General features: G+C 43.8%; 1 protein-coding gene across 1 annotated transcript in view; it reads right to left on the bottom strand.

The window, feature by feature from the left end:
- NOC4L (nucleolar complex associated 4 homolog) overlaps nucleotides 1-22086 on the bottom strand; it is a 155670-nt gene that overhangs the window by 15791 nt on the left and 117793 nt on the right. Inside the window, exons 8-14 of the mRNA XM_086942729.1 lie at nucleotides 21590-21640; nucleotides 20684-20795; nucleotides 15797-15857; nucleotides 15040-15150; nucleotides 13357-13520; nucleotides 10373-10455; nucleotides 10126-10239 (exon numbers count right to left, since the gene is read on the bottom strand). Of these exons, the coding sequence (XP_086798855.1) occupies nucleotides 10126-10239; nucleotides 10373-10455; nucleotides 13357-13520; nucleotides 15040-15150; nucleotides 15797-15857; nucleotides 20684-20795; nucleotides 21590-21640 (696 nt within the window). The remainder of the gene's footprint in view (nucleotides 1-10125; nucleotides 10240-10372; nucleotides 10456-13356; nucleotides 13521-15039; nucleotides 15151-15796; nucleotides 15858-20683; nucleotides 20796-21589; nucleotides 21641-22086) is intronic.

Raw genomic sequence — 22086 nt, 5'->3', positions numbered from 1 at the left:
ACTGCCCACACAAGGAAAGGCAGATATATACCCAGCTTTACACAGTCAAACCTAGACCTGGATAAACTGCGGAATCTCCGCTTAAATTGTGTAATATTAGGCAATTTTTTACTTCACTAAAACTCCCTTTTCCTCTTTATCGTTTAGGAAGGACCTTTCAAAATATACGAGTTCAGATTACCAGCAGTACAAACCCTATTATGTTTCATCTATCAGACTATAATGTGGCTCTATTATAAATAATCAGGACCACGTACCGGGTTTACATTAACTTTTAATAAGTACTTCTCACTGCAATCATGAGCCGTTTTAATGTCAAAGCTTCCACATGTTAAAAAAAAATACGATTTTTTGAATTTTTAAAGAGAGGGTATCATATTTACGTGGTTTGTTATGTGATTTACATAGTAAACATTTTCAATGCTCGGCTCATGCACGGGCTCTAAGAGCCGAGTCAGATCATTGGCTGTTACTTTATGGGCTCGCCTACCCTCTAATGGACGCATCATTGTGATTGGTTACGGGAGGGGCTGTCCCTTTCATGCTCCCTTATTCTTATAAATTGCATATATGGTGCAAAGTGCAAAAGACATTTCCGACTTTACTTTTGGTTGACTTGGCCGAACGACTTGTGGCTTTGATGTCACAGTCTGGTGGTTTTGCGCATGAGTCTTTGCTATTTCAGCAATTTGCGTATGAGCAGGCGAACATTTGATTTTTTTACTTGCATCCCTGCCCCAGTGGCTTACCCCTTTACCACCCTAAACACACATTGTTTTAACTCATGACTGGAATGATGTCTTGGGCCTCCGAGAAGCGAACCAGAGCAGCACAACGTGAGCAACAGTAAAAGGTTGTCAAAATGTTATGTTTTTCAAGTCTTTGCTGTCCTGGTGAATAGAAGGGTCATTGGTCAGACACACCTCTGCCTCCTGCAAGTGACCAGGTCAAAGATGCTGCGGTGAGCTCCAGTGACAAAAAACGTGACGTGGGCCCTAATGTGATTAAGGAAAATGGCACAACTCCCTGGTTCGACAGTACGAAAAAAGGCGTTGGCTGTGTAGTGGGCCCCATATCACGCCCCCTGTGCCCGGTGCCACTGCACCTGCTACACTGCGGACAGCTGCGCCTCTGCTGGGCGCGCTCTTTGCACCGTATTGTGGCAATCCTTATAAGACCAGGCGTTGGGGACGAGAAGGCAGATTATAAAACGGCACCGGCTCTGTTTATAATAACTGCGTGTCCTTATAAACCAGGCAAAGGGGCGGACTCGGGAAGCATTCCTGCAACAGGGCGGACCCGCCCACCGGGAGTATCCACGTCTCCATATACAGTAAAAGGCCGCGGCCGGGCGGGAAGCTGGCGCCGAGCACGACGCGGGGCCTCCCTCTGAGAAACAGAGCAGGCCCGGACCAAGGCCGGGCCTTCCAAACAGCTTTTGGCGCCTCTCCTTGAAACAGTACCCCATGCGAAAGCTTCAACGCTGACCATTGCCTCCCCTTAGCAGGGCGAGCCGGCGTCTGAATTAGTCGGGGCTAACTTGATTTTTGTTTACCCATCTGACCCGGCACATTTGAGAAACTTTAGTTCATCTATATGTCTCTGTTTGAGGGGATCGATTGAACATAGAGGGAGGCTCGTTTTCATGCTTCAGTGCACAAAAAGTAACAAAGCACCCGGGAGTCAGCCTATGGCAGTGCGGCTCCCGGGTCAAGCCTGCGATGACGCTCCTCGCCCTAGCCAATCACCACACGGCAACAGTGGTGACGCTGCGCCGCACGGGCCAATCCCGTCGCGGCGTTTGGTGAGGGGGCTCGGCTCTCCCGTCCAATCGGAGAGCAGCGGGCTCGTTATCGGTCGCGTTGGTACCAGCAAGGTACGGGGCCCTTCGTCGGGGGTTTACTGATCCCGGGTCGCGGTGGTGAAGCTGCACACAGGTTATTTTAGTGCGCTCTGCTCGGGGAAGGCTCACAAACCTTCAGTCTGCACCAAACACGTGTCGATGAACACGGCGACCTCACAGCACGGCACAGCAGCCGGGAGGCGGGGATCTGCTGTGGGAGGGGAGAGGGAGGCGGGGATCTGCTGTGGGAGGGGAGAGGGAGGCGGGGAGAGCGGATCGGGATCAGCTGCGGCTCGGGAGGCGGGGGAGAGGAACGGACGGCGGGAAACGTGCACAGGACAGCGAGGAGGGGGGAGGGGGGACGGCGGGAGGAGGGACACGGAAGAAGGCAGGACGGCAGCAAGCACGGCCCGGCCGGACCAGATTCGGGGGCGTTCCCGGCGTCACGTGACGTCGCCAAAGCCAAAGAATCTCGGGAACGCCCCCGAGTCTCCTCCGGCCATGACGGACGCCTCTCTGTTCCAATGGCTAGCATCCATTTATGGAGCTAGCCAATGGGACAGGGGGGCGTATTCCAGAGTGCTTACTGTAATCAAGAGATTTCTCTGGAGGCGGAGCCTAAAGGCTCCGTTCCCCAGCGAAACCTAAAAATGTGATGGTGAGTAAGGCCAACTAATTGGATGGTCTACTCCCACTAGCATTAAGTGACAACGTGAATGGTCAACATGAACATGTTTCAGCCGGTGTGGTACAATTAACCTGGCATTCGTCAGGACCTAGAGTGTAAACCTCGGCGGTATGGGCACTCTAAGGCCCACCCAACCAGAGGACTTGAAAGTGAAAAAGTCTGTGAAGTGCAAAAAAAGGAGGGGGCTTCACCACCCGAGGGCAGGACGCACACAACCTCAGGTCTCTGGAATTTAGAGACAAAAAGTAAAAAGCACTTCACAAGGGATGAAAATCCACCCCATAGACCGCGGGAGGGAGGGGACGGCGCATTTGGCACATTGCCCACGGCGCCTGTCTCCTGTAGGTACACCTATGCAGCCCTCGGAACCGGGTCTCGTCAACGACGTCGACGAGACCCGGTTCCGAGGGCTGTCTCTAAATTCCAGAGACCTGAGGTTGTGTGCGTCCTGCCCTCGGGTGGTGAAGCCCCCTCCTTTGTTTCATGTTCATGTTGACCATTCACGTTGTCACTTAATGCTAGTGGGAGTAGACCATCCAATTAGTTGGCCTTACTCACCATCACATTTTTTAACCTTGCCCTTGATGATCTCTGATTAAATGAATTTTTTGATACATACAAGGCAATTTTAACTCACCACTTCACACTATTCACGTAATTTTTCACATAGCCCTCCCACCCTCACAAGACCAGCTCCGCAGTAATTCTGGCGTCGCAGCACACCGGGGTGGCATTCGGTCACACCCGGTGGGGCCCGATGATGAAGCAAGTCACCGACCAGGTCGGTGAGTGAGGGCTTTCTTAACAAACCAAATGGGCTTTGTTGGTTCCTTGTGCTCTGTGCTTCTTTCCACCTTGGTCAATCAAGTATGCCATTAATGACTTGTCAATTCAAACTAGATAAACCTGATCTTGCCTCAACACAAAGTCCTAGTCTGCAGAGTACAAATAAGCGGCACCCAATATTAGAGAAAGAGCAAAACAATGGCAAATCTGGTAATTACAGGCTCTACAGTCAGGTTACCAAAAAATCAACCAATAACGGCATGGCATCCACAATTTTAACCACCACCACCAGTGCGGACATAGAAACTGACAGGCAACTGGTAACAAACGTTAATAGGAAAAATTTGGAACTCATCAAAGTTACCTTCCCCACTGACATAAAGGCAGCTAACGCTGAAACAACAAACAAAGTAAGGGGAAGAGACCACCCTGAGAATCCGGTTGACGCAAATGAGTGCTTAGCAGCAATGAGGCAAACAACAAGTGTGGAACAAGAAGCAAAAACATTAACTATACCACAAATACGACTCCAGAATGGTGCACTTAATTTACTCAAAAACCATCACACCGTTAACACTGGAAGTCGCATGCAAACGAAACAACGTCAAACCGTTAAAACTTGTGACAGTTTGCAAACGATAAAGGAGGAAACCACTAACATAGGGAAACTTCTCTTTATCCCCGAATATGAACTACAAGGCTCACAAGATTACCTAAACCGAGGGAACATACTTCGTTTAACATCAGCCATCCCAAGCCTTGGTCACCTCACCTCAGCAGATCTTCTCTCGGTTGAGTTTATAACAATGAATGACGAGGCAAAAAAAGAATGCACGGTTACAACATGGAGGGACGCACATTCTGTCCGAGATGGCTAAATTTAAGAAATGGGGAATCGTTCTGAAGGAAGTGGCCAAGGCAGCGTATCCGTCCCCGCTCCTAAAAAGGAGCCACGAGATCGTAAATCTAGTACAGACGAACCGACCAACGCGCTCAGTCCTTCATGGTGCTAGGGGACCCGAAGTAACGGAGTTTGAGCACCTATGGCCGCAATCGACATCCCCCAATTGAATCTCCCGCAAGTCAACTAATACTGAAAGACAAGTCATAAAGGTACTCTCTTGGAATATTGCGGGCGCAAAAGACATTGTAAACAAAAATGGCAAAGCTGCCACCTGGGCTCCATACGCAATAATAGCCCTACAAGAAACGTGGCTAATCGAGCCAATTGACATACCAGGCCGGCTATGCTATCATGTAAGTGCGACCCGCTCTCAACGCTTCGGGCGAGCTAGTGGGGGCCTCTCCATCTATATTTCAACAGCCTTAAACATCAAAGCATCACAACTGGCTGCAACAACGGCGGACATGCAAATTCTAAAACTGGAAAGTACGATAAGGGCCATAACCAGAACTTTAATTTTAATAAACACTTATGTTAATCCAAAAAAAACTCCCAAAAAAGCACTCTTCCAACGTATAATAACAGTGGTTTCAAACCTGCGTTTGGAACACCCCAACTGGGAGATAATTCTCACTGGTGATTTTAACTCTAATCTGCTTCAAGAATCAGAAGATGAAACTAACATCAACACAGCTAATGAATTTTGGAATGTTATGCCGCAGGTGATTCCTCAAGTTAGGAAGAGGGACAAGGAGGGCAAACAATTCATGTGGGATCTAGAAAATCTTGGCCTTAGGTTACTAAATGGAAGATCTAACCAAGACAACCCCCCCTCCATGACCTACACAGGTCACAACGCAAGCTCCATTCTGGACTACACGTTAGTCACATTACCCCTGTTAAGTCAAGTACAAGACTTCCACATAATTTGTTCCTTGGACAGTGACCATTCAATGCAACATCTTGAGATTAGGACGCGCATAACTAAACACGCACCAGCGCCCATGCTACCAGGCAACACCACTACTATTAACTTGAAGCGGCTTAAGTGGACGAGCAAATCCCTCCCTCAAATAGCTAATGATGCTAAGAACTTATTACAAGCGCTCCTTATAGAGAACGTTCTGAGCCCAGAAATTTGGAGTGACTATTTGAAACAACTCCCGAGGACCAGTACAAACAACAAAACCAAAACTCCTCTCAAATTTAACATCAGATTCGATAGCTGAGCACGATCATTAAGGAGGCACTTGAAAAAATTAACGCATCGAGTACATGGTCAAACCCAAAATTCCAGCGTTTGGGAAGCAGTACGTAAGGCCAGGAAACAATATAAGAAATTAATATGGACTGAAAAGCAAAATCTTGTAAATGAATTCTGGTCTAAATTACTGCATAATATAAAGAGAGCAGACTCGAGGGCGTTCTGGTTACAAGTTAACTCCGTAAACCGGACAGCTCAACCAATAAGTATGACCTGTATAGCCGAACCGGAATGGACCCAACATATAACGGATACATTTTCAATAAATAATTGGATGACACCGGCAACTTTGCTTAGCAAAGTAACAGTTAAATCAGTGGGAGAACACATTGACCAAGTCCATCAAGGGGACCGCCTAAAAGCTGTGGAAAACTTGGCACCACACTCCAGGCAAGACGAAGAGCAAAGCATATTAAAAAGAATCAAGAAAAGTAGGCAAGAAAGCGCCCCTGGTCCAAACGGCGTTCCGCAAGCCATTTATAAGGAGGACCCACAGTACTGGGCCAGTAAATTCGATTTGCTCTTCCGAACAGTAAACAACACAGGTGGTATCCCTGAGAGCTGGAGGGGGGCGATCATAACTCCAATCTACAAAGGTGGAGACCGTAAAGATCCAAATAACTACCGTCTGATCGCCCTCATCGACGCTGAAGCAAAATACTACGCGTCAATGATACTAGCAGACCTGGCCCAATGGTCAGATAAGAACAACAAAATACCACTGAATCAGTCTGGGTTCCGCCGTGGCATGGGAACAATGACGAATGCTATGGCCCTATGCCTGATCGCAGAGAAAAGCCTACAGAACCGCCAGGAGCTCTACACCTGTTTTGTGGACTTCAAGGCGGCATTTGACCGCGTCAACAGGCAATTGCTATGGGCAAAACTAAAAAAACTGGGCCTACCGGACTCTATTCTCTTGCCCATCATTAACCTGTACACTGACACCTGGATGCAGGTAAAAATTGACAACGGGCACTGCCTAACCCGGAAGATCAACACTGCCGACGGTCTAAAGCAAGGATGTGTTTTGGCCCCACATCTATTTAATCTATTTATGGGTGATCTGACAGAAAGCCTGGACAAGGTCAACGCACATCCTCCCCGGTTAAGTAGCCTCCGTGTAACGCACTTATCATACGCGGACGATGTGGTATTGCTGAGCCAAACAAAAATTGGCCTCCAACGCCTACTGCATGACATGTCCGTCTACACAAAAAAGAACCTGTTAACCATAAACATCAGGAAAACAAAGGTAATGCTCATAACGCGACGACGCAAAACTTCACCAAACTTCCGAATAAACAATGATCAACTGGAAGTGGTAAACAGCAACAAGTACCTGGGGGTACATTTAGACAACCGCCTCAATTTCCAAGTGCATTTTAAGGACATGGAAAAAAAAGGGTCCACCTTACTGCACGCTTTCAATAGTTTGGCAGCAGAGCTAAAAGGTCCTCTTGTCTCCCCCTTGCTAATCGCAATGAAATCAAAGCTGTTACCCACAATAGCATATGGGAGTGTATTACATCATGGGAAAAGTGCTACTCTCATAGACAAAATACAAACTAAAGTCTATAAACGTGTCTTTTCCCTACCGAACAGCTCCTCACCAGCGCAAGTAAGACTTGAATTTGGATTACAATCACAAGTACTACTGAAAAAATATGAGGCTATCAAATTCTGGTACAACGTTTGGAGGAACAAGGAGAACAAAATGAATGGGGCATTGTGGGAAGCAATCCACACAAACCCGAGCTCCGAGCACGCAAAGTACCTAAAACTCTCACTAGATACAACCGAGCTGGGACCACTGTGGGAAACAAAACTGCCAGTTTCTTCGTTCAAACAAGCGGTCGTGAGGATCGCCAAGAAACACTCGCTTCTCAACGATAAAATAACCTTCAGCGCCCGGACCCACGCCTGGATGACCATCAAATCATACATAAAGCCCATACCAGCAGCTTATTTAGACATGGCCTTCTCGTTCTTTATCAAATGCAAATTTCTTCAATTAATGCTGGGTAACCTCCCGACAAGATTTGATCAACCAAAATGGAAACCACAAGAATCAACGGAATGTGACCTTTGTGGCGCAGGTAAACAAGACATTATTCATATAGTTTGCATCTGTCCGGCTATGTATCAAGGTCGGCGGTATTGGCTAAAGGACAAGCTCAACGAGCAAGGAGTTCGTACCTGCCGGACTGCGATAATCCAAATCTGCGGATCCTCAACTGATTTGTAGATCAGTTAAATTCCTGGACAGTTTCGTGGAAAAACAAGACCTATTGTCACAGGCCCGACCTTCATCTTGACTTAAGAACCCTGTTTCCAAAGACAATTTGTGTCCTGAATAATTTCACTGAAACTCACGTCAGTCTTTTGGACACTTCGAATACATACTTTTTCTCTTTTTATATACTTAAATGTTCATTTTAAACATTGTGGAATTGTATATATTGTAATGGTTTTAATTAACCAACAATAAAGAACTACTTACTTTAATTCGAGGATTAAAGATCCTGGTCCTGACAGGGTCTTTAACTAAGTCTGGTGCATGTTTAATGACACCTTTAAGCATGGGCAATGTATGTATTGTTTTTTGTTACTGAGCAAATGTGTCCAGTAGGAGGTCTTCCTCCATGGGGTCTGAATGTAGTTCAACGCCATGATACTGCGCAGCCCTATTAATGAGTGGACTAAACTATATTGTCATCTGGGGGGATGGCTTAGATGGGTATGCATCTGGATCAGGAAGGTCTGGAGGATCTGTGGGATCGTTGTAATTGTCCCACGTATCCTGTGGTGGAGTAGTATCATCATCATCATCATCACTGTCATCTAAGGGATCCTTATCACGTCCACCTCCCTCCCCTAAATCATACTCATCCTGTGGTAGTATGGAGAGAGTATAGGGGTCAAAGGTTTGGTAGGAAGAATAGGAGAAGAGGGTCTAAGGGGTGAAGTTGCAAAGTCTCTCTTCTTCACAGGTACCTCAGGAGCGTGTGAGGTATCAGATTTCCACTTCTATGATGGGAGACTGACAATATGGCCTGTTTTAGGGTCCACATGTAATGTCTTTTGTTTCAGATCGACAGGATCTGGTCGAAACAGTTCTTCCTGCTTGTTGTCCCATTTCGGTGCCTATTTTTTCGGTTCTGAACGCGATTTGGATTTAGTCTCTAGAGCCGTAGGAGGGGGTCTTGTGCTCCTCTGGCTTCAAAGTTGGTGCAGAGTCTGAAATTTTGTTCATATCTGAAGACTTTCGGTGTTTGTGCGGTTCCGAGGCTTTATGGTCTTTCGATGCTGAAGGGTTCGATACCGAGGCCTTTTTGGACGTAACGGAAATAGGGTGTATCCCCGATTTTGGTAACAAGGGTGTTTTATGGGTACTGATATGCGGCTTGCTCGGTCCCAAGCTGCTGGAAGGCTTTTCCTTTGTCTTCAGAGCCGGGCCCGGAGGCGGGGCTTCTGAAGTTTTCCCTCGGTTTCGACTAAGGGCTTCAGGCGAAGTTTTGACCGGAGCCTTCTGTTTTTCGGGTGGGGCAGGGGCATTTGTACTCACTCGTTGACCTGAAGTGATTTGGTCATCGGAGTCTGAGTCATCAGCTTCGGTGACTATGTCAAGTTCCTCTGAATCCTCTGCCTCTGGAATGTCGGGCCTTCATCGAAAATGTCTGGAACCGGTGCAGCCTGTTGGGCCATAACGGGACTTTGAGCCCTGCGATCACGGATACTTTTTTTTAGATTGAAACGAGGCACAGGCTTGGCAATCCTTTTCCCAGTGTTCGGGCGAGAGGCAAATGTTGCACACCCTGTGTGAAAATGTAGCTCCACACTGGGGGTATTGTTTAAATGGAGTCATTTCCATTAGCCTTAGGCCCCAATGGTGCCGATAAGCACAGCGTGTCGAAGGGCACGCAAATGAAACAATACGATTGATTGGTGATGGGTTGCGCGTCAAAAGGTTGGGAAACACGGTACCTAACAAGAGCGCAGCAAGTCACATCCGAACCCGATGGCAGAAAAAAAACAATTGGAGGATGAAGTTGATGCCCATGCGCAGTATCGTCCAAGGGAGGAGTCACCGATCTCGTGACTATTAAGACTTCTTCCAAGACAACAACAAACTGCAAACATCCGAGCCCAACACCAGATGGCGATCTATGCACAAGTATGTAATCTGAAGCTCATATGCCTTGAACATAAAAATATCAAATGCTAAAGCATTGAGAATTACTTCGTGTTAACAGAAATTAAATGTTTAGGGCAGGGATGGGGAGGATATGGAATATCTCACAAGCCTTTGATTAATTAATTCACCTTCACAAAAGCGTAAATTAGATGCTCACATCTATTCCAATAACATTTGAAGTTATGCAATGCAAATGGAACAGATTTTGCTTGTGAACAAAGTACAGCAACAGTGTGCAGCATTATTTCTCAAGATAAACTGGTACTCTATCCTGAACAATTGCTATAATGCTCAGTGGCTTTATTCACTTCTAGGAGCAGAAATTGCAGTAGTGTGCTTGAACAATCTAGGATGAAATGGAGCACTTTTTATCCCATTGAAGCATTTGCATCTGCACATGCATCCAGTTTCAACCTAGTCCTACATAAGCAGTAACACTTGCCTCAGATGGGGAGATCTCCAAGAGATCGGATATGTCGTCTTCTTGCTCAGACAGTGGTCGGTTCAGAACACTGGCTGCTTTTGCCACATCTGGAAGGTAATGTTTCTGAAGAGCCTACAGAGGGGCAAGAACAGGAATACCTGATAAAACTGAAACTAGCCTACACACAGTTGTTCAAGACAAGGACAAACCCAGTGCAGGAAGCACCACATGTTCCGATACAAACACAGAGCCTATGGCGACTCACCTTTAACTCCCACAGACAGCTCTCCTGTGCTCTGCTCTTAGCAGGATCTTCCTCTTCCATCATGAACGGATCACCAGAGAGATCTACCCATATAAAAAAATAGAAAATAAAATGTTGCTGTGTGGGAGGAGTGCGAGATGGACAATATGGCAGATTTGATGGGGCAAGTGAGAACACAGAACCCACATTCCTGACTTTAGAGTCCACAGGGTGCACTAATGTACAAACTATTAAGCTCATTCGCTCACTCCAAGAGTGAAGCACTGGATAAGCGGCGTCTGTATTGTAGAAAGTATTTTATGGTGCCAGTAGTTTAATAGCAAAGGAAATACAGCAAGAGTTAGTCGCGAGAAGATGTGGTCCCCACATCAGGAATAGGTCTACATAGTATTTAGAAAGGATGACTCTCAGACCTACAACCAAATTTCCAAGCTGAGCAGTAGACTACATTTTGTCAGAGGTGCCCACAGTTGTGCTGAAGGTGCACACAGTAGGAGCTAAAGAGAGGTGATAAACCTGGCCTCAGGTGCCTGGCTCCGGATGCCAGATGATTTGAATGACTCATCAACTAGCCTTGTTATGCATCACATAGCCTCATTGAGTGAACTGTCTGGGGAACCCTCGATCATCCAAGCGTGTCAATCTGGGGAGCTTTTTGTCTCCACCTAAACTTTAGTTTTGCTTATAGTTTCTCAGCATAGAGCTCATACCTACATCTTTATTCCAGTGATCAAACACCCACATATAAACATGTTCCCTTACTCCTTGCTTTCTCTCCAGAGGATAACTGTGATTTTAATAGAAAAGAGAGTGGTTAAAAATGTGCTTGCTGGAACGGGTCTTGTAGAAACTGTTGCGGATGCCATTCTTAAAAGTGTGGGAGGGGTTTCGGATTTTACTGTCCCCAACTTGTGGAGGTATAAGCATCCCAAAAGGATGCATGAACCAACCGTGAAATACATGGAGAAGTCTCTCCTACTGTTCAGTAAATGAAAGAAAAATATTAACAACAAAAACAAAAAATTAGATAAAAAAATAACTTTACATTTTTATAAGAATAAGATGTACAACATTAGCAAAATCAAAAGACAAACTCTGCTGCAACAGCATACAACAGCCCCGGAAACGGGATTAAGCACATAGAGCTTTTTTTAAAGAAATGCTACTGCCAGAGCAACCTCGAAATAGAAATGCCTTAAATATAGATGTATGTGTGTAGATATAGATCTATATAAATATACTAGCAGCCTGTCCCGACGTTGTCCGGGTATGAATTGCTGCCGGCCAGTAGTATATTGTTTTGTAGGATTTCGTTTTGATAGCATTTCTTATCTGTGTCAGGCCTGTGAAACGCTCAGATTCACAGTTCACTGCTGATGCACTTAAGAGTGCGCGTTCAGTAGTCTGTGAACTCGAGTTTCCGTACTTTATTTTTCCTTGCAATATTGTATTGCGCGAACTCGACAACATGGCATGAGCACAATTTACATTACAGAAGAACACATTCATTTGTGGTAGGCACGGGGAGACAAAGCGATTTGCCTGGAATCACAGGATGTTGAGCTGATCCCGAGATTCGAACGTAGCTCCCCAGCTCTAAAGTTCACAATTCTAGAACTTGTGGCGGGAGGTGTGTCTAAAAGTGTATGTCGGTGCTGGCCATTAATGAGAGAGACGTGAGCATTTTTCAAATGGGTGGTGAAAAAATAGGAGTATGGTGATGGAGATGTGGGCCGCCGTGCCACCAATGTACTTACCGGGGGAGGGTAAACACCCATTAATTCGAGACTTTCTTTCCGCATACCATCACTCCGCATACTTTCATTACAAAAGTACCATGACTCTGCAATGCCATTATAAGGCATGGCATTACATTTTATATGCTTTTACCATGCATACATTTACAACGAAATTCGTTGTAAATGCATGAACGGTAAAAGCATGTTTTTTTTTAAATGTTTGGATAAGGTAAGTATGGGTATAGGGGTATATGTTTTGGGGTACTGAGGTATATGTTTTGGGGTGTTTGGGTATTTTAAGGGTTCAGATATAGTTTTGTGTTATGGGGTACAGGGGTGGGTTTAGGGACAGGTATGGGTTTGGGGTACAGGGGTATTTTTAGGGTTCAGGGCTAGGTTTTGGGGTATAGGGGTACTTTTAGGGTTCAGGGGTAGGTTTGGGTTTTGAGATACAGGGGTATTTTTAGGGTTCAGGGGTAGGTTTGGGTTTTGGGGTACAGGGGTATTTTTAGGGTTTAGGGATAGGTTTGGGTTTTGGGATACAGGGTATATTTATAGGGTTAAGATGGGTTAGTGTTTAAGGGTGTTGGGGTATTTTAAGGAGTAAGGGTGGGTTATGATTATGGGGTGCAGAGGTATTTAAAGGGAGCAGGGTGGGATTAGCACACGATATGAGATATGGCATGAAGGGCGGAACGTAACACACGCCCCCAGCGTTTGTCACGCCCACAGCACAACGTAGACACGCCCACAAGGGACTACTTTGCTGGCATAGTTCTTTTACCTTTTACATGTATATGGTGGGCGTCTGCATAGCCTATGTCCTTCTGCTGCAACTGCCCTTTCCAACGCTGTATTGGGTGTTGTGATTGGTGCTGTGGTTCCCGAGATTACTCGCCTCAAAGGTTTGGGCTCTCTCTTTATTATATTAGTATGGATATATACACATATATACACAGATTTCAAGCAAAATGCTTGGTATTGAGGTTCATCAACCTAAAAAAAAATAGAAAAAACAGGGAGACCCACCTGCGATTCAAACATGTGAGCTGCAGGTGAAACAGAGGCCTCTGTAGCACGAGAATCAACTGCACAAACCTTAATACTGGCTAAACCAGTGTCGGTTTAGAGTTGATGGGCAAATCTGCAGTGCCAATTCAAGCAGATATACACCTCTGATGAGAAACTCTCCCAATAAAGACAGCCAGAGCTCCATTCAGTTAACAAGCCCGTTTGAATCATTACCTGAGAGTCCACTCGGTCGGTGGATGAGAGTCCGGCAAGCTGGATGTCTTCGGATGAGGTTGTAAATGAAGGGAATGATCATCAGCAAAGCTTGAGGAGGAGCGGTGAGTGAGAGACGAGACAAACGCTTGGCAAAGGCGCACACCAGGTACGATGGGAGATGCCTGTGCAGAAAAAAAGGGCATTAGTAGTACCGAACTCTTACAAAATATGGTCACCTCCAGGCTTCAATGTAGCAGGAAGCATAGGAAAAAAATGGGAAAGAGAAGCACATACTCACTTCAGGTGCATCTACTGCCACCTATTAAGCTCTCTGGACAGTCAATTTTGGTAGCACATGAGCACACATACATCTAGGCCACCTGTGTCAAGGCAGGGGCTACAAACCACATCTCCACGTTGTTGTTTGGAGCCCCTGTGAAGGCACAGACACCTTGCTGGACATTAGGCAAAGTTCATCTGCATTCTCTGTTCCAAAGCAATTCCGTGGCTCAGACAGGAGACCAAACTATTTCAGAATAGATGATCAAGGACCATCCATCTCTTGGAGAACCGCTTAACTAGCATAACTAGCGATTTTACACAACTTCGAAACCCAACCCCGTCTGCAGGGTACTTTAAAGGAGATGCATGGGGATGTCCCATTTGGTGAACAGGCATTAGATCACAACTTCTGCTGCTGGAAAAACAAACTCAATCTCCAGCATCAATGAGTTTCATAGTAAACCAGCGGTAAATAGAACTTCCAATACTTCAATTAGCCAAAGCTCTTTTTTTTGTTCTTATCAACTATTGTATGACCCACAATCAGAGACCACAAGTATCCCATGTCTGTTTCAAAAAGTTCATTCAGTCTTGCTTTTTCTTTTTGGTTCTTTGAATCCTCTACTTTTAATAGGAAGAAATAAAAAGACAAGTGCTATACTGTAAAGAAATCTGAAAGCTGTGATGAAAGAAGCAGGAGTGAAAGCACTACCAACACTGGGAAAGGGGAAATAAGGTATCGGTTATATGTCCCCAAGAAATTTTAGCTTTTGATGGGCTTTTTAATCTGCATTAGCATCCATGCAAACCCAAAAGGAAATTTCGTACATCCAGGTGCTATCTTCATGCTAGCATACCACAATCATTCCGCAGCATCCATATGCTCTTTATCTCAACTCTGGGCTAACTTAAGGAATACCATAGTGTGTTCAGGTGATGGTTTCCATTCCTTGCAAGAGTGGAAGATGTGTGATTTCATATGAAGCCACATGGTACGGACCAAAGCACGACTGTTTTTTATTTTTTCCTACTGCTGCGAACATTCAAAAAAGATTCTACAATAAACTGCATCCTAAATATACCAAAACAAGATACAACATTGGGTCTCCTAAACCAGCAAAAGAAGAAAAAGTCATCTCGCTAAAATGGAAGCAATCTCCCACTGTAAAACTCTTTGTACGTGTTCTTTTTTTCCCTTTAACTTCTCTGGAGGATTCTGAGAGACATTTTATTTATGAAATTATCAGGCAGCGTGCAGTATCGCTGTAATTTCGAAATGTCTGGAAGTTGGAGCCCTACGTAATTATAATGGACATCTTTAAATCAAGGGAGGTTCAATCAATCAGGAGTGCCTCCTGAAAAAAAACAGAGGAACAAAATACCACCAATCAAAGCGATCCAATCATAAGCTTCACTTACGTTGATGACAAAAATAAGTTGGCCAAATGGAAGAAGCGGGCTCGGTATTTCACGTGGAAAACTATTGGATCCAAGAGGGTGTAGAGTTTCTTGTAAAATTCTGGGTATTCCCTGGACAGAAAGAAGGAAGAAAAAGAAAATCAGACAAAGATATATTCAGTATAGAGAGGGCCTGGGTCCTACAGTATGGAGTTGCTTACAACTGCCCAGTAATCTAGCTAATTTATGAGAGGCCTAGAAATTTTAGACACGTGGTCCAAAGAGAAAAAAGGGACCGGGCTATAAAATGTACAAATTTAAGAAAATGCTAACACATTTTAAAAAGCCATGGCATGTTAAAAGATTGAATAAATGTAAAAATAAGTGTTAAAAGACAGACTAAAGTAAAAGAGCAGAATTCTTTGCAGCAGTCCTAACACAGAGGTTCATCATTTCATAATTTTAGTGATCATTTTGAAGTCACTAGTAGGAACTGGCTTAGGGACATCCTCCAAACATAGCATGTCCCATTTCCCTTCTAGAAACTCTATAAGTTCTAATCGGGTAGAAGCAACATCCGCAATTTGTTGGCAGATGTTCCACATTCCTCAAACTCTTAACCAGGCCCTTAATTGTGTAATACCAAGATGATTTTTTGAGTAACAAAAGCAGTGACAACTTTTTAAAAAAACAGAGAGAAAGAGAAATTCTTTTATCGACAAACAAAAAGTAAAATGTAAAAACACAAATGCACACACTAAAGTCTGCTTTAACTTACAGGTTATGTTCATGTATCAGCACAAACAATCCATTCAACGCCAGTAGACTGATGGCTCCACCTATTGAAAAAAAACATTAAAACTGATTCTTTCCTGCCTTCCACCGTGGTCTCGTTTTTGACTTTAGGGGAGCACACATTACATGCATTATATGCTAGAAGTCCTTTGCCGAAGTGACTCTAACACTTGTATTTGCAGCTATGAATGTAAGTCTAAAAGAGATGCTTGCAACTGAGGGCTTCAGGATTTAGCAATACTTTGCGCATTACAAATTTCCAGAACAAAGAAAACAACCATTAATAAAGACAATTCATCGCCTTTTGACTTTGACAGTGCTTACGCTAATGCAGTTTCCAGTTCAACAAAGAAAAACAATGCTTATTTGATGGCGTCGTGCAACTCTTGGGAAACAAATGGGATGATGAATACACATGCATGCATCATCACAGATGTTAACGTATGTATTGTGATGCTGCAGCAGTCCCAGCGTATTGGCATTCACGTGTTTGTCATGAGGTAGAGGCTCCAAGATGGTGGACAACGATATGTGAGTGCTAAATAAAAATATAAATCAATCATTAAAGTGCATTCATCCCACCCCCAAAAGGACAGTCCAGAAGTCAATCGCAGCAGCCGGGTCCTCCGATAACAGGTTAAAAAAAACACAAAAAAACAATGGCAGTAGGGCAGCAGTTGAGTTGAGCGAGTGGGGGAGAAAAGCAAATGTCTGTGAGTAGGGTGGGAGTAGGAGGAAAAGGAGCAGAGTGGGGCAATGCTTACATTTAAAAAAAGCAACAAAAACAAGCTGAGCAGGATGTGGAGAGGCAGGGGATGGAACAGGCAAACTTGTGAGGGAGAAATACAAAGTGTGAGAGAGCAACACAGAGTATGGGGGTGGGCTTTACGGAGGGGTGAAGCACTTTACTAAGGAGAGACAACGAAAACACATACAATTCAATGAATTACTGGAAGCTGAATTTAACAAGCATTTGCAATGCAATAGGTCTCGCATTTACGCGAGCTTGAGCTATTGACATTGTAATGTCAGTAGCTTAAACTCGAGTACATGAGAGCTATTGCATTGCAAATGCTTGTTGCTCACTGGCACCATCGTTTTACCTTATTAGCCAAATGGGTGCGTAAGTCAAAGTTTTCTATAATTTACTAGTGCTATTCTGGTCTCAGCCATAGATGACAGACGCTGGGTATTATGGGATTACAGGCCATCTATTTGCAGAAGATGTTTGTTAATCAAATACGTCTTCTTTGCATACTCTAGCCCGCATATAAACCAACCAGAAACCACATATCCGAAAAGTAAGTATGTGTAAGGATAGGATGCCGGGCACCATTAACCTAAGCCAGAAGTCGAGGTGAGGCAACTAAAAAGGAAAATGTAAAATCTTGGGACCGATTGATTTAATGTAAAAATGGGGTAAAATCAGTGGATTTGTGCAGTTCTGGCGTTATCCTGCCTGGCATCAGGAAATTAAAGCAAGAAACTAAAGACAAGACATGAGGCATGGGTGTTTGCAGCACAGAGAGATGGGCCCGATAGGCGACGAGTGAAGGTGGTTATAACAAAGAAGCCTTTACTCTGTGCCGAATGAGAACAGGGAAGCTTGCTAATCATCCCTGCAAGTTTAGGGGAGCATAACTGCTAGAAATGTAGGCAAATACCTGTTTTACGTTAAATTAATAAAATTTGATGCACTTTAAAATGCAGGTGAATAGAAAAAGCCAAACAAGAGCGTTGCAGAGTGCCGTTAGAGGTCACAACAAATACAGGTTGTCTCTGGTTGGTTGATGGAAAGAAGAAAGGCGCTTGAAACAGATCTTAGTTTCAGCGATGGTACAATCATATTTTGAAGCCAAGCACAAACTCTATACTACAATATTTGAGTCAAAGTATGTCATGGCGCAGCAGCCAAATGTGGGGACAGCAGTGGGAAGAGAGACTCTATATTGAAGTAAATAAAGGGGTCTCTTGCAGTTGGGGAGAGTAGCAAAATATTGACAACATGGGGTCAGAGAAGCACAAAGTGGAAATAAAATAACTGACACGTGGCCAAAGCTACGAAAGTCTGTATTATGCCTTTGATCCTCTTTTCGGTTTTAAGCCCGCATTTTGCACTGCTACCAATCGAAACCAGTCTACGTTTTTGTTATGTTTTCCTTTTGTAACTGAGTTTTTGGAACGGTTATGTGCACGTTATGAATCAAAGAAAGAACTGTTAATCAGCTTCAGTGTGGTAATAGAGTCAGGGAAGAGCAGTGCAATGACTTGGTCACCCCGAAGAAAAGTGGATCGCGCTAATTACCCGACGACGACGCCTGCAGCAGCTGTTTTGAAGCACACTTGTGCGTGCGAGAGCAGCCTGCTCATTTTCAAGCACTGCACTTGTGCTTGTGGCTCGCTCCTGCAAGGTGGATGCTGCCACAAGCACTTGTGTGCTTCCAAAAAGAGAAGAGTAACGTCTAAAGGTCCTGCCATGCAGCGCTGCGTAGGCGAGACCTAAAAAAGTTGTGCCTGGATACTGAACTGTGGAAAGATAGAAATTATCCAATCAAAGGCATAATAAATAATCTAGACTCCTGGGGACAAACAAGACGATGAGAGAAAGACATCGAGTAAGAGGCAAGCAAATGAGTGACAAAAAAGCCAATCAATGGTATGTAGCCCAGAGTCCACTGTAATTATTGGTTTTGTCCGCTACAGGCCTGCTACAACAGACAGATAAAGGTTTACTGTACGCAAGACCTAATAAATGAAGGGGCGAACATGTTCCTGTAAAAACACATAAAATGAATGATCAAGCATAGGAAAAAACTAATTCGGAAAAAAGTGAAACGGCAAAATGAGCAAGATTAAAAGCAACACAAACTAAATCTTTCAACTACTTCTAATTAATAGAGACTTAAAATAGTGTATTAAAATTTAGTATTCAGTAGGGCCATTAAGATCAGAAAGGTGCAATAAAACAGCGACACCCTTTATGAAAACGATACAACACTGTGCAAACAGGTTGCAGAGTGCAGTACAGAATGGTATAAACAAACACCTTAATGTAGCTAACTACGTCAAATTCACATGCAGACTGAGGCACATCGGTTTAGGTCACAGCAGAGAACGGTTTTGTTTAAATGTACAAAATTCTATGATGCACAGAATTTATGAAAAATGCACTTAGGATGCCATCCTTTGACTTATTGGAATCGGAGCTGGAGGCACTGCTGGCTTCAATTCTGCATTAAGTCTATAAGTGTTTATTTATAGCAGGGGCTTTGGATCCTGCATTTGTGCTGTTTTTTAAATCCTAAACCCACAAGGCCTCAAGATAGAGCCAAAGACCTAATGGTGGCTTCTTGTATTTGGCATTATTATCCTCTTTCGAAAAAGAAAACATGTGCCACCTAGCAAATAACCAAACCCCAAACATCCTGGTATGAGATTAGAACCATACAAAATAGGCTGCAAATCACAAAGATACCCACTGAGTAAGTGAGGTTTTTTGTAAAGAGTGCTGCGTGCCTTAGCATATCATGTTAATGCGTTAGGTTTCGATGACTTTTGCTGGACTGCTTGAAAATAAAATGTAGTGATGGTGCAAAGTATTACTAATTCAGAGTTCTCGTCATAAATTTCTTTAGCTGGCACTGGTAGAATAGCTAAAATATATATATGGCGTCTATCTAAATAGAAAAAAAATCTGCCCCTGCACTTTGAGCATACAAATTCAAAACAAATGGTTGAAGGTTAACTACGAATGGTGTTCTTCCTAAAAGTTAATGTCCTCTCTCACCAAGAAACAATAATGATGAAATTAGGAGCAAGAAGAAACGGTAGTCAAAGTGCATGTGGTCCTAAATCTGCAGGAGCCGAGATTAGGGATAGAAGTGGAAATGTCATCCAATCTACAAGGTGCCAGATAAATGTGACCCGTCACAAATATTTGCACGCAGAGGATCTTGCAACATGTAATTTGCTGAATTTGAGACAAGTTTGTCAAAGTATGCTTGAAAAGGCAACAGAAAGGGTAACTGGTGTAATACATCTGAACTTGCATGGTCTCTGCAGTTATCCTCAAAGAGGACGTTCCTATATTTGGTCATCATTAAATTGTTAATATTTTCCAACATGGCTTGATGAGGCTGCTCCTCTGTCACCCTGTATTACAACAAGATAATCCTTGCATTCTTTTCTCCTCTCAAAGTGCAATTGTGCCTCTTCATTCTAATCCTATTCCACATTGGTTTACTGATACTTTGAAATTAATTGTAAACATTGTTCAGATTAGTACACTCCAGAACATGTCTTATCGCTGTAACTGGCAGAAGAAGAAAGTCTTGGAAGGAAGGGTATCTTCAGAGCCCAGTCCAGTCAAGCCCCTTCATCTTCTAAAACCAATACCTGCCGGAAGTTTAACTCAGAGAGCTCTTCAAACCCCTATAAAGATAATCTATCAAACAAACATTTAACCTACCCTTGATTGTGCTCCTAAAGGATGCTTTCGTGACCTCAAGGTCAGGTACACAGTCTAAAAGTTCCTGACAAATATTACCATAACCCTTTGAGGAATCAGATGCAAATTTAGTCCAATTCTTTCCAAACAGGAACAATAATGTTCTTTATGAGCAAGCAGAACTTTACAGAACCTTGCTAGAAGACCCAGCATATTGTTACTTGTGTGCAAACCTACTTCCAGCCTACTCTCTGTCACTGGGGCTAAAGGATCCCAGATGCTGCACTTGTTCTTGCAGTAGGCCTTGGCATTCCATTTCAAAATGATTTAAGAGTTGGCTAGGCCTCCTATCTCAGCAAAAGCGTGGTTCTAATCCTCGCTATTTGAGAAAAATTCTAGCCCACAAGGTGGCCTTAGACTTACCAACATCATAGGCCGCCGTCAAGAAGTCTATCATCATAGTAGGCTTGCTCATATGAGGCAGAATGGACTCATGCAAGATCACAAGCACCTTCTTGTACATGCCAGGGTGCAGCTGTAAATAAAAATACAAACAAGCATATTAAGATAAATTCCAAGCTCCACAAAGGTAGGGGGTTAACCTGGTCTCTTTCTCTTTTATAACTGTAGGTTTTAACGTTGATTGTTTGATCTTGTTTAGTAGTTTTATTAGTTGAGAATACCTTCTATTGTGGCCATTTGTAATATTTAATATGGGTCTCAAAATATACAAAAAATAAAAACCCTCCCCCATACATACATTTCATCTTCTCAACAACCAACTAACCTTTTTTCTTTAAAAATTAAAAATGTAGTCGTCCATATACAGACTGAGTACTAGGATTTGTCGACAATTCACTGCTTTGTCAATATAAGTTCTACTCAATACTGGTAAAATTATACTGATTTCCCAGGAGTAATCCACGTACAATGTGCTTATGTTCAGAGCCCTGTAATCTGAGCCTCCTCTCGTTCTTGGGCAACTCAGGCCATGACCCCCCCCCCCCTCCCGCCCCCCCTTGACTGCTAAAATTAATATCCAATGGCAGCAGAAGGACATGAACCGACGGTGGACCACAAGCAAATCCACTAAAGGGTCACAAACATATTTACATCCATTTCAAAACAAACACAAAGCTGATGGATTCCAGGTTTAGATATTATAAAGAAAAATGAAAGAAGGGGCACCATGGTAATGGTTAATACATGTCAAATCCATCAGCAGCTGAGCTCACTAAATAGTACCAGAGAAAACTATAACCAAAGCCACAAGTGAGCCCAAAGTTTCACTAAGCAAGGAACAGCTCCTACCCAAGACAATGAGTTTACCTTGTGCTTCAGGAATCCAAACCATATTTTCTCAAAGACACGCTTGTGTTCCTGAAAATGAAAAAAAATATATGAGCCACACACATTGGTCAAGGAGAACCCAGGTAGTTGCAGAAGGATCCTGGAACTCAGATACTGCAAGATATCTACTTCCACAAACACTTAAGACCGGCAAAGGACTTTCTTCCTTGCTACATCTTCCGGTCTCACAGCACCATTTAGCAGCATGCAGCCACGTCACTACCCTCTCTGCATTGAGCAGTAATGTTTACTGTGGTGTGTTTGATACATGTAGGAAGCTGGCTCTGTATGTACTATACCGAAGTAAGGTATAGTGTGCATAGAGTTCCTTGAATCCCCAAACACCTTACTCTCCGTTTGTGGTAGTCTGGGTGAGCTGTAAGGCTTTATCAAGGGGTAGTGTTAAGCATTTATTGTACACACTCAGGCAAGAAATGATGCTGCACACTCAAAGACTGAACTCAGACCAATTGTTT

Source organism: Lissotriton vulgaris, chromosome 11 (assembly GCF_964263255.1).
Source record: "Lissotriton vulgaris chromosome 11, aLisVul1.2, whole genome shotgun sequence".
Lineage (NCBI taxonomy): Eukaryota > Metazoa > Chordata > Amphibia > Caudata > Salamandridae > Lissotriton > Lissotriton vulgaris.
The sequence above is the reverse complement of the archived record's forward strand: the minus strand, read 5'-3'. Positions and strand labels throughout refer to the sequence as shown.